The 13920-nt window shown below is 32.3% G+C and overlaps 2 protein-coding genes across 2 annotated transcripts; one reads left to right on the plus strand and one right to left on the minus strand.

The window, feature by feature from the left end:
- Positions 1-4559: 4559 nt before the first annotated feature.
- LOC112500976 lies at positions 4560-5367 on the plus strand. Its single transcript, XM_025104599.1, has one exon. It carries the CDS (start codon positions 4600-4602, stop codon positions 5230-5232), a length of 633 nt encoding a protein of 210 aa, XP_024960367.1. The 5' UTR covers positions 4560-4599; the 3' UTR covers positions 5233-5367.
- Positions 5368-8520: 3153 nt separating this feature from the next.
- LOC112500977 (protein RICE SALT SENSITIVE 3-like) lies at positions 8521-12446 on the minus strand. Its single transcript, XM_025104600.1, has 7 exons — positions 12215-12446; positions 12072-12122; positions 11861-11980; positions 11196-11301; positions 11027-11068; positions 9856-9912; positions 8521-9325 (listed from the first exon to the last, which is right to left on the minus strand). Exons 1-7 carry the CDS (start codon positions 12343-12345, stop codon positions 8624-8626), a joined length of 1209 nt encoding a protein of 402 aa, XP_024960368.1. The 5' UTR covers positions 12346-12446; the 3' UTR covers positions 8521-8623.
- Between the last annotated feature and the right edge of the window lie 1474 nt (positions 12447-13920).

Consider the following 13920-nt stretch of genomic DNA (forward strand, 5'->3'; position numbering starts at 1 on the left):
TATATATATATTAAAATGATAGTTATCGCCTTTTGGAGCGCCTTCATTACATCGGTCTCACGCTGATAATGAGAAAGGTGAATCATATATGCATCCATTGGTAGAGAGGCAGTGTCGTGCTCGAACCTGAGATCTCACGCATATGAATTACACACATTTACAGTTTAAGACAAATCAGTAGGGATCTTTAGTATGTCGTTATGGGCTTCACGAGCATTAGAAACTGTATCAAAATTGATGTTCATATATCACGTCTCAAATTAGTCAATTTAAAATTTTCACACGTGTCATTAAACATAATAATAAAATAAAATATCAAAATCAAAATCAAAATCGTGGTGATTCGGAGTACGTCTTTGGATTTGTAAACGATTTTACAGATAGAAAGTCTAAAGTCCAGTATATATATATATATATATATATATATATATATATATATATATATTTAAAGCCAGATACTAACATAACTCTAAACTGGTATAACTGAAATCCAACATTTCTCAAAACAGGTTATCATCTGTACTCTTTCCTCACTCGCATACCGTCTCATTTCTCATCGTTTTCCTCACCCACATATCTCATATAGCAGAATGTATGAACAGAATACAGCTTTTTACAATACGGGTTTTTTCAAACAAAGGGGTAAAAATGTCTTTTTACAATGTAGACAAGAAATGCATGTGTACTAAAATGGTTGGATTAGAATCCCCCACTCATGTAGTTAAAAAAAAAAAGAAAAGTTAGGAATTAAAGTAAAAAAAACAATAATTGTAATAAGGGTTTCTTTAAACATTGAAAGGTACTTTGTAACCCTAATAATCTACAAGTGTCCCAAATTGTATGGTCATCACTCGATGACTTGGTCAATACTCTAAGGACTAGTAGCCTTTAAGTGAATCCCAAATGATTCATAGGATCATGGGTGTTTTCTTTTTATTTTTTTATTTTTTTTAATTTTACTGTTTTATTTATATGTCGACAAGGGGTAAAATAGAACAGATGGTTACTTAACCAAAGAGCCTTTGGTCTAGCGGTTTGTGAATCTTTGACTCCCTAGGATGTCAGGGGTTTAAACATCATCAAAAATGAGAAGGGTGTGTTAGTTTATTTGTTCTATTTACCATATATTTAATTTTCTTTTTATGCATGTGGTGAACACGTTGTAGATAATTCATGCTTTTGATTATTAGTGTTTCACGAATTTATGACGTTAATTTAAGATTGATTGTCCTAGGATATGCTATAGTATTGTATTATCAGTATAAGGGGTTGTTTTATGCAGAATGATTAAGTGGTCAGGATGATTAAGTGTCTCTCATGATATAATGCAAAATGAAATATAATTGTTTACAATGAAATTAAGACGTTGATTGGTTAAGGGAGATCCAAGATACAAAATCCTTCAGAGGGTTTTTAGAACCATTACGAGACAGATTTTTTTTTTTGTCAAGGAAGATTCACCTCTTAACGATTCAAAAAATGTCTTTTAATGAAACTATTAAGAGGTAATCAAAGAACTCCTAAGTCATTTTTAACGTTATTGTTTTGAATCTTGTCTAATTAGGGGCATTTGGGCAGATAACATTTTGGATATTACATCGAGGTAGCGACATCAAGAAAATTATAAAAGCTGTGAAATGTATAAAAAGAAAATGGCGATCGCGTAATATATTTGTGAATTTTATATTAAAATTCTCAAATAACTGTAATAACTACTAAAAGTTTTATAAATAACAGATCATACAAAGAGTCCTAGACTCTGTCACTATCGTATTTAACACTAGGTGGTCCTAGCAGGGAAATCCAATGTCAGTTGTGTTTCTATTTTTTCATTATATATGTTTGTGATTTTGGTATCATACCAGTATAATCTTGCACCACCTGATATTATTGATAGCTAATTAAATTGATATACAAGTTTTGATAGTTGATATTAGTAGTCAGGGCCCGAGCGTCCTCAACTGGTCGTGTATTGCTATTACCAATGAAAAATAAAATGAAGATTCTATACGAGGATTCGAACTCAAAACCTTAAGGATGACCAAACACGCTACTAATTATAATTTGTAAGATATTTGATGCAGAATGATTAATATACTCTCATGATATAGTGCAAAATAAGATATAATTGTTTGGTAATTGTTTATATTGAAATTAGGCGTTGAATGGTTAAAGGAGACTCGTGATGCAAAATCATTCATAGGATTTTAGAACCATTAAAAAACAGATTTTTTTTGTCAAACGAGATTCATTTATTAATGATTCAAAGATTACCTCATAATGAAACTATTAAGAGGTAAACAAACAACTCATTAAATGATAGAATGAGAAGTAAGCTCTTACTTTTTGGAGCAAAAACTTATTTTAGAGTAAATTACAAATTTGTTCCTTGTAGTTTGTCAAAAATAACATTTTTTATCTTTGTAGTTTTGAAATTGCAAACTGATCAACGTGGTTTGCAAAAGTGTTTGGATTTGGTCCATCACTCTAACGAATATTAAAAACATTCGTTAAATGAAGGGCATTTTTCTTCTTTTTGTCGATTTTTTTGTCTTTCTTTCAATCAAAAACCATAAGAACCAAAATCATGGAATCAATTTTGATAGAGTAAAAGACAAAAACTTGATAAAATGACGAAAATTTCTTACATTTAACGGAAGTTTTTAACAATTATTAAAGGTAGGGACGAAATCTGGACGTTCTTACAAACCACGATGACCATATTGTAAATTCAAATTTGCAGAGAGATCACACATCTATCTAAAGAACACATACGTTTATCTTCAAACAAGTTAGAATCTCTCTTAAGAATTCTAAAAGTTCTTACCCAAGAAGAACATCTTTATATCATTATCTTTTTGGCAAATCTTTTCTATTTGCTAAGTATATTTGTGTGTAATCTTAGATTGTTTTAGATATGTTATCTTTACATTTTCTATTTCCGCAAACAATCTGCAAAAAAATCTGTATTGATCCTTCTATTTTTAAATACGAAAGTTTTCTGTATGTGTATTCATCTCCCCCTTCTACAAACTGTTCCTTTAAAACTCTTATAGACCCGACTGGGACCAACAACTGGTAACGAAAAGTGTTATATCAAACCACATGGACCAAATTTATAGTTAATCTTTATTTTTTTTAGACAAAATAAAATAAAAATGTAAGCACTTAAAGAATGGTTTAAAATCTATTGCTCTTTATCATATTGCAAATCAATTATTGTTAAATACGTAAAATTAAAAATGGTTCAAAAACTGTTATGTTAAATCTAATTGCTATAATTTTGTTAAATGTAGAACTTGAACAAGTAATGTTATACTTATTTGGATTAATATGAAATGTTGTGTTGAACGAGTAATATTAAACATGCAGATTATTTTTTGCAAAATAATTTTTATAAATATTTATTAAATAACTATATTTCATTCGTTATTAAATTATACAAAAAGTTAAAATAGTAATTTGTTATCATTCAAACCGTTCATTCAGAACAGTTACCGGACAATCCTGTTTCATTTCTAAATAAATATAACTTTCTATGTGGTTTGATCTGTCTGTAAAGATTGAGAAAGTTTTTGTTTGAACATGTTTAAAAAAAACTTGACTTTCTTTATAAAGTTCCTCTTAAGAGCTTATTGGATAAGTCATTCTCTATATCATTAAATGACTATCAAAACAGGCATGTACAATTGACTGAATATGTTGTGTCTCATTAAGCTGCTAAGAAACATATCTATAAACCTCTCTATCATGCTGGCTATTTACTTATATATACTATATTATAAAGCATTTGACAGAAATTCTTAAAAACCATTTTTTATACACAAAGTACTGTTTATTGATGCATATTACTTAAAATTCAAAATTACAAATAAATAATGTATAAATACAACTTATTAAAGCTCCGAGTTTGAATTCATATAACTAACTGCAGATAAACATAATCAAATACTAGATAAATATTCCATATTAAATATAAAAAATCTAAAATATAATTAGGATAATAAGTGTGTTATAACAGAATACTTAATTATTATATTTATAAAAAATTATTTTGTTATGAAACCTAAATTAAATTATAATATAAAAAATTGAATTAAAGAAATTACACAACAAAACAAAAGCTTTTAAATAGTTAATTTGACACTAATATTGATATTTTTAAATTTTAAGATATCTGTAAATTCATATTTTATTTAAAAATAAAAACATTATCGTTTTTCTCAAAATCACATTAAACAATATTATAACATCGACATGAGACAAAATAAAACGAAATATTAAAATCAAAATGTATTTCGCTGCATTATACGAGTATCCTTCTAATTTTACATTAAAACATTCGACAACTATCAAACAGACTAGAACGAAAGCGGTAGAAAAAATGGTCACGTTTAGAAACGTTATCTAATATGATAATAACGGGTTGGCCACGTTAAGCTTGTAAGCCGACCCCATATGACCTTCACTTTAGGGGGAAAAATCAAAACCCCCAATTGGTCCCAATCCCCAATTTCTCAATTTCACAAATTTCTTCACAATATAAATTCATCCTTCATTCATACCAATGTCATCCGATTCACAATTTCCCCCACCGTTATGGAGAATCATCGCCGGCAGAAAGCACATTCCACCGGAGATATGTTCACTTTTCCCGCCATTTCACAAGACATTGACTTCGATTCGGAGTTAGCCGATCAATTGTTCTCCAATGGCAAGTTCCTCCTTCACGCTTTTCCTGTTCAGCCAGCGAGTTTCTCAATTCCGAGATCCACGATTTTGAGCAGAACCAGTAGTATCAGCAGCAAAGGATCGTTGATGTCTTCTCGAAGTAATAGCACAAACAGTCGCAGCAGTAGCAGTAATAGTAGTTGCAGCAGCGCGAGAACAAGCACTAGCGAAGGTTCGTATCGGAGGAAGTTATCGTCGATCAATCAAGCCAGATCTGTTGAAATCAAAACGAAGAGCAACACGAGCGGTAGATTTCCGAAAAAGGAAGGTCAAAATCGACAGTATTGTAACAGTTATGGCCGTTCTCAGAGATGGCAGTTTATTGCGCCGGTTCCGGTGTTGAATCGCCGGAACTCTTTGAAGAAAAGGAAGGGAGGTAACGGGAAGCAAGACTGTGGTGTTAGAAAAGGGATTTGCCGGAGGTTTTTGGGGTGGCTTGTGTCGACATGCCAAGAGTGCCATGCGATTGAACCTTCAAAGAGATTGAAAGTGAGTATGTGATTACGATAATTTCTTATTATTGCTTGATTCTCTCTTTTGATAATTCATGGTTTGATTCTGTGATTCATGTCGTTTCTTTTCTTCGTCTAAATTTGGGTTTTGAGTTTGATTATTGCAATGGAATTATTCAACCTGCATCCAAGTAATTCATGGTGTGTTCATCATCATCATCAAATTATTCAAATAACATCTCCATTAAATTGTTTATAATTTCCTTAAAACATACAAAGCAAATAACAAAATTTAAATTCAACTCCAACAACTTATTTATTTTAGAATTTCGGTGCTAAACGCATAGAAATTAATGTGATTATAAAAACAACTTATTGACTTATTCCGGTGTGGTACCAGTAACAAAAATACTTTTGAGTGTTTGAATAAACAGCTTATACCGGTACCAAACCGGTAATAATGAGTTTTAAAAAAAGTTAAACAATTCTAACTTATAATAAGTTAATAAAAACTTTTGTAGAAAAGTATAAATTGTTTCAAATAAGCAATCCCAAACACCCCCTAAGTACTAAGTGAGGAGTGGGCTCCTGTGCACCCACTCATTCGATTATTACAAAAGATGAGAAGATTGACGTATGAAAGATGCACCCACTTGATTTTTTAGACGTGCACTTGAATACTTTTAAACAAAAAAAAAAAATATATATATATATATATATATATATAATAGAAATAGAAAAAATGGTGGGGATGGTTGGATTAGCCGTCTACATGCACGAGGCGATAGTTCAAATCTTATTTCAAGTAAAAGTTTAATTGTAGGCTACAATGTTCAAGCCCTGTCGATTTTCCCTTTAGGTCAAACAACACTTTTGCAGAACAACTTAAAGGTGCATTCGTTCAGAGAAATTTTTAGGTCCGCTACTGTTTGATGACATTAAGAAATGTATATATATATATATGTATAGGCGAAGGATCGTGTGCGAAAGAGAGTTAAAATGAGAAGCGTAAGAAATGATCTAGACCCTTGATCACTTTTAATCTCACACCTACCAATGAATCGTGTTTGATAAGGATTGATCAGATGCATCTCGGTGCATCTCATCTTAATATGCATCCAATGCATACCTTCTTACGTTTCTCATATTCACCTTCCTTCTTACCAAAACCCAATTCTATGTATGTGTGTGTATATATGTATATATATATATATATATATCTTATTTTTAAATAAATAATAATAATAAATAACATGATGTACATATGTATATAATTAAATAATATAGCTATTAAATAACTCTATTCTATCACCACCAACTTCTATATTTTTCCCCCTATTTTTTATATATTTTTTATATTCTCCTTGCTATAAAAAACAATAAAAAATACACTAAAATTCAACTTTTTTTATTTTCACTTTTAGCCTATTAATATTTTTAACTTTAATCCTTTAACTTTTTTAATATTTCACAAAATACACTAAACCCAAACACTTTTTATTTTTCAGTTTTAATTCTTTGATATATTTTACTTTAATCCTTCAACTTTTTTAATATATCACAAAATACACTAAAATAAAACAATTTTACTTTTCAGTTTTAATTCTTTGATATATTTTACTTTAATCCTTCAACTTTTTTAATATTTCCATATTATATCATTTATGTTTTTATTTTTTTAATCTATATTATAATTATATAAGTTAATTAACTTTATATTATTATTGGTTAATAAAGTATTAAGAATACATACATAGGCATAAAGAAAAAGCAATAGGCCGGACCAGCTTACAAAAACGAAACGGCCAAACCTTCCCGTTGATGTGAGCTCTTGGGGAAGATCTAGGTATCTGGTTCACTGTGTTAGGTATCAACATTATTTTTTAATTATTTATTTGTATACAAATATATTACGATAAATTTATAATTTTTAATCTATATTATAAGTATATAAATTAATTAATTTTATATTAATAACGATGAATTATAATGTTTTAAAGACTTTGATTATTTATATAAAATTAATTATATTTTTTTACGTTAAATCAACATATCCACGAGTATAAGTGCGTTCTATATGTTCTTAGTACACATTTAGTCTACGTTGAAGTCGACAACGTGTCCGATGGTGCATAAGTGTAGACATTGGGTATTTCTCTAGTTAATACCACCTTTATGTACTTCACTTACTTTATCATTTTATGTTTTATAACCTTATTATATTTATATCATTATGAACACATAATTAAATCAAAAAATATTCAATATTGAGTTCATCCCGCAGATATTAACGAGACGATTATAATGGTATAACTTGTTAAAATTAAAAAGTAATTTTTAACGTATTTTAGTTGATATACAATTATATATGTCAATGTGACAAGGGATGTACTATAAATTAAATAATTAATTACAATGGTGTAAAGTATAAGTATTAAAAATGTTTTTTTATAGTGTATCTGATATAATAATATAACTAAATAAAAAAATATTCAATATTCGGTTCATTTCGAAAGTATTGACGAGACGATTATAATGGTGTAACTTGTTAAAATTAAAATGTATTTTTTGCAACCTATTTTAGTTAATATACGATTATGTATGGTATCATATTTTTTTTGTTTTATGCAATATACCAACCAAAGGTGAGAATAAAGATGCACAAAAAACCTCAAACTCGAGTCGAGACTAGGCCCGGCCCAACTACCCGATCACTCCAACTTTTTTTCAAGCCCAGTCCAAAAGTATTAATTCGGACCCTCTTTCAACCCCAAAGATTGGCATATTTTTTACTCCGTTGAAAATCAGGCTTGAAGGTCTCGAACCGGCCCGAAAAAGCCTAGACCTTGTGCATCTATAGGTGAGAAATAAGAGTAGTGATGGCCAAACCGGCCCGGCCTAACCCGGGATCGCCGGTGGACCGGGACCGGTTATTGGACCGAAAACCAGGACAGGTTGGGGTTTTTGGTAGTTTTGTGGGACCGGGACCGGTTATTGGACCGAAAACCAGGACAGGTTGGGGTTTTTGGTAGTTTTGTGGGACCGGGACCGGCTATGGATTGACCCGAAAATTCAAATAATTTTATAAATAAATGTATTTTTAAATAATTTTATAATGTATTTTTATCTTACTTTTTTGTGCCGGGACCGGGACCGGCGGCCTATAACCGGTTATGAAGTACCTTGACCAGTCCTACCATTCTCAACCGGGACCGGTTATAAGAAAGTTTGGGACCGGTTATAAGAAAGTTTGGGACCGATTAAGCCCGGCCCAGCCCGGGACCGATTTTTGGCAGAGAGTATATAAGTTATGACACTACATAAAGAAATTAAGAAACATAGATTATGTTAAGAAGTAGAAAGTGAACAACTCAGAAACTATGAAAATGCAAAGACATGCATACTATCTTTCTAATACATAAATACCCTTCATCTCATAATCACTCCAAGAAAGTTTCCATAACGTCGGAGTACATCGACGCCTCCGGATTCCGGTATTCTCCGTTCTGATTGTGTTTATGGTGATCAAGTGATGAAGATGATGATGAAGAAGTCGCCATTCTCTCCGGCAACGTGAAGCTCCTCTTATACTTGTTATGATCCACTTTCCCGACGCCATGATCCGAGTTTGTATTATCCAAGCTCAAGAAATCATTCGGGTTCTTCATTTCCGGGCTCGGGTGCCACCCCTCGGGCTTGTTCCCGAGCCCGTCGGAATTGAACAGGATCTTCGCATCGTCACTTCTAGCGGTGAGGGCGTTGAAGAAGCTCAGCCCGTTGGGCCATTTGATGTCGTTTTGGACATGGTGGTCCGGACCACCCATCATGTTTTCCATTTGGGGTTCGGAGGAGTGCGGGAGGAGGAACATGTGGGTTTCGTCTTTTGATGGGCCCGGTGGGTATCCGAGTTGGGCCGGGTTGTGGAAGTTGGGTGATGGCATCGTTCTAGGTGGGGCCCAATTGAAGAGGGGTGGCGGACGGGTCGGGATCGGAGGTTGCTTTAGCGGGATCGCAGAGGAAGAAGGTGACGGAATGTTGCCCCTAGTTGATGCAAATAGTTGGGAAAGATAAAAACCCGATTGATAGCCAAGCGACTCGAAGGTATGCCTCATTCTAAGCACAAAATGAAGGTCTTCGGGTATCTAAGCACATAGCAAAAGACGTAACTTAGTAACGTAAATCCATTTCATTATCCGCACGACCATAAATCACAACAAAAAACGTTATTTTTTTCAATATGATACTAAAAAAATGGTCGGGCCCATCGAGATAGCGAGATGAAAGATACAAATACAACAAACTCGCTTTATAAAACGTCAAATATGTTTAAATGTCCTAATAACCTACTTCATAAGACTTAAGCTTATACAATCAAATAATCGTGCATCATACGTAAATCTGTTACAATAAAACGTCAATATCACGTTTTTTGGCGTCCTCACAAGTTTTTACATGATATTTTTGAAATAAAGTGTAAAAAGTACCCTAAAAACTAACAACGTCCAAAAGCGTCATATCAATTTATTGCAACACATTTACATATGACGTACAATTATTTGTTCATACAAGGTTAAGTCTTATAAAACAGTCTGTTAGAACATTCAGATATATTTTGTATCAGATAAAGCCGATGTTTTACTGCACATATAAAAGGGAAGTAAATTGAACTTACAATCTTGCATGAACCAAGTTGTAAAAGGCCATGGCCAGCTTGAATGACAGCTATAGTCTGTTGAAGAAAAGGGTAAACCATGACAAATTAGGACCAACATACATTTATTGTTTTTACAGTTGTACTTGATTTTAACTGTAAAAAAATAATTACAGATATAAAAACAACTGCTCTACTATCTGGTATATAAGAAGAAGGATAGGTCTGTGTACATCTCACCGAAAATTTCTTTTGGAATTAAATGATGCGAGATGTCCAATCAATGTTTCTAGATGTACTTTCTCTTTAAGGTTTGTACACTCCTTTGTCTGGTTCCCCGTGGGATAGTGGGGTCTGTTTGTTAACAGCTTAACGAGATTCATAACTTGTTTGGTAGTGGCTTAATGATATAGAAATGACTTTTTCAGTAAGCTTCTAGTAAGAGTTTTATGCAGAAAGCCAAGTTTTTCCCATAACATGCTCTTACAATTTAAAAAACACGCTCTTTCATCTATGAGAAAACAGTTTCGCACAGAAACTTTCCTAATCTATACAAACAGATTAATGCACACAGACAACTATATCCATACAAGCCAAACAGCCACTCACTCGCTCGACCCCGCTTTCAAATATTTTATTGGGCTTTTATCAATCAATGATAATTGAGATAGTCAAAAAGAACAATAGTGATGACATCAACATCAAAAAGGTCTGTCACTAGTCTAGTCGGTACGACGTGTTCATCGGCCGAAAGGCGTAAAGTTTGCTAACACGACATTTTTGATAGATTCGTGGGAAATTGACCAAAATAGTCAGATCTCACCGACTCACTTCACTTTTTACCCATTTTTTCAATTAAATTCACATTCTCGCTAAGATTTTACGCAAATGTCTTGCGCATTTACATAAACTCAAATTTCAGATTAAAAAAAAGACGTTTTTGCGTAAGGATTTCTTTTTCTTTTTTTTTCCGGAAATCAGTCTTTACGCAGGTAAAACATCTGCGGAAAGACTGCTATTTTGGAAAGAGAGCTCTGAAAAGTGGCTAACGGATTTGGTAACGGGATTAACTATTTCAGTCGATTTCTCGTGATTCATGAACTCGTTAGGTTAAAAGTATCAGATATATCTATCTCACACGCCGTTTCCGTTTACAAAAGACGAAAAAGAAACATATGATCAAAAAGCTCACCTGAATCCCTGAATCAAACTGTTCAGTCCATTCTGGAGGAATCTGCAAAACCAATCATTCATAAAGACTCAAAACAATTATAAACCACAAAATATATAACATAAAAGCATTCATAATTTGATGACTGATTCATTAAGATGAAAGAAAGTGTGTTCTTGAGGATTCATACAGCATCAAAAGAACTTTGCCAATAATTAGATATATTCTGTTCAGATTCTGAAGGCTCTTTGAACACCCATTTATGACATTTATCTGAAGCAACTTTCCCCATCAATCTGCATCTCAATCCAAATCAAAACAGAATCAGATAAACCCTAAATCATTATCATTTGGGAAATTCACTCGGTTTCACTTTTTAGCCATTTTCTGACCCAAATTCACTTTTAGCCAGAAGCTTATGCTTAAAAATTGGTTCGGTCCCGCTTCATAGAACCAACGTTCGACTTGGTTTGTTCGAAAGCTCGGTAAAAAATTTCAAGTCGAAATGAGCTGAGCTAAGCCGAGCCATTTGAATGTATACTTTTTCAAGCCAAACATGCTCTTAAATAATACATTAAAAATATACAAATTATCAAACCTCAAGCCAATAACTAAGTAAACCGATCACGAGTATGAGCCCATAAACGACCACCGAGCTCGAACTCGATAACTCAAAAAAAAAATCAAGCTCGAGCTCGAATAACCTACTACTCGACTCGTTTACACCTCTTTCGCGCAAGTACCTGATCGGCTATTTCTGTCAATTTCCCTTATAATTATGAGTATATGATTATGATTATGATTTTTGCAGGGTTATGAATCAAATATTTAATTAAGCACCTACCAAGTACCCACCCTTCTCCATAATTATAAAGCTGAATCGACATTTTGCTGAATGATTTCTTAACTTGATCTTCACCTGATTCCATTTCATCAACTCTTCCTCTGCAAAACCCATCTTCCCACATCAACATCCTGCAAATTAAACCCTAATTTCCATGAATCATTCGTTTGATTTCGTGAGAAGAAACCACGGGGGAGAAAACTGGAAACAAGATGAACTCACAAGCTACCATTATCATCTCCAACTTTACAACCATTACCACCTCGAAGTCGCCTGAAAAAACAAACAAAGGGGAAACTGTAAATTAAAGGGTGCAGAAACTAGGGTTTCGATTTGAGATTGAAGAACAAATGAGAGATGAATACGGGCGAGGACGAATGGTCCAGAAGACGGAATACGTCCAATCGGAATTGATACAGAGGTTTCTGAGAGTTTCGTGAAGAGCCATCATTCCGATTGCTTCCTTGCCTCTATCCGTTGATCCTGAACCCGCCATAACTGGGTTTTCTTTGAAGAAATTAAATGGGTTTTTGTAAGCAGGTTTTGGTGTTCAATGGGTATGAAGAACACCTGGGTTCATCTCTGTGAATTTCTTCCTTTTTCTCTCTCTTAACTTTCAATTGACAAATTACTCCAAAAGTAACAAAAGCAGCAAAAAGAACAATGAAATTTACAAAAAGGTGACTGTTTTTGTTTTTTATTTTTTTAATAATGAAGTCAAGAGTGTTGTTATTCGAACCCGTCGAACTAAGTCAAACCGAACTGTTTTTAGCGGTCTCATCTGCTTTGAAAAATAGCCAAACTGCTCCGTCCGATTGTTTGAACGGTTTCTTTAACGGTCTAGACTGAACCGATTGATGTAAATACACATGTATTAATTATGTTTAGTTTTCGTGTGGTATGTTTAACGTTTATAAAACATTTGACAAAAACTCTTAAAAATCATTTATTATGCATGAAGTATTGTGTATTAATGCATATTACTTAAAAATTTAAGATTGCAAGTAAATTGTGCGTAAGTAAAACTTATTAAAGCTTCATGTTTGAATTCGTATAACTAACTGTAGAGTGTAGATAAACATAATCAAATACAGGATAAATATCTCATTTTGAATATAAAAAATCTAAAATATAATTAGGATAATCATTGAGTTCTAACAAAATCATTATATCTTTATAAAATTTTATTGTTAAGACAAAATAAATTACTTCACTAAATCGTAAAAACATTATCTTTCTCAAAACCACATAAGTCGTATTATATCAACAGAGAAAAAAAAATAAAAACGAAACATTAAAATAAAAATATATTTCGCTGCATTGTGCGAATACCCTTATAGTTTATCTAAAATTCCAATTATTGTTGGTGGGCTTTTTCAACTTTTTTTCAACTTGTTCAATGTTTTTTTTTAGTTTAAACATAAAAGGCCAAACCATCTAAACCGGTCAGACCATACCGTTTTTTATGGTTCAGTTTAACCGGTTTGGTCACTTGTTTGCAAATCGCTCGCCATTGCGGTTTGGTTTGTGGTTTGGAGGGTAAAACCGTCCAAACTGTATCGTGAATACCCCTACGTGTAATCATATATGATCTTGAAATTACTTATCTTCTCGTAAATTGATTAACTTCTCGCATGATCCTTCATCTGCTCGAGCATTTTCAACATTTATATTATAACAAATATCTTATACTATAATGTATGTTAAAACAGAGAGAAAAGAACAGGTTGTAGACATTTTCAAGTTTAAAGAAATCTTTAAATAACGATGAAAAAGACATATTATTTTAATTGCTTTTACCAAAGAGATTGAATGTATTGTAATATTCTACATGGTTTTTTTTAACCGTACTCGTGTTATAAATTTATAAAATATTTTAATAACATAATTAATATTATAGCTGTTAAAATGGAATAGTTATTAGAGTTGGATGTATTTTTTTAAAAGATCTTACATTTTAAATATTTTATTTTAAAAAAATTATAGCATAACTGTAAAAAATGTTTTTTAAAATATAAAAGGGGTTATTTAGAACTAGTCTTAGTATACACATGTTATACTGTATTAGAAG

This window comes from Cynara cardunculus (genome assembly GCF_001531365.2).
Source record: "Cynara cardunculus var. scolymus isolate 2C chromosome LG 17, CcrdV1, whole genome shotgun sequence".
Lineage (NCBI taxonomy): Eukaryota > Viridiplantae > Streptophyta > Magnoliopsida > Asterales > Asteraceae > Cynara > Cynara cardunculus.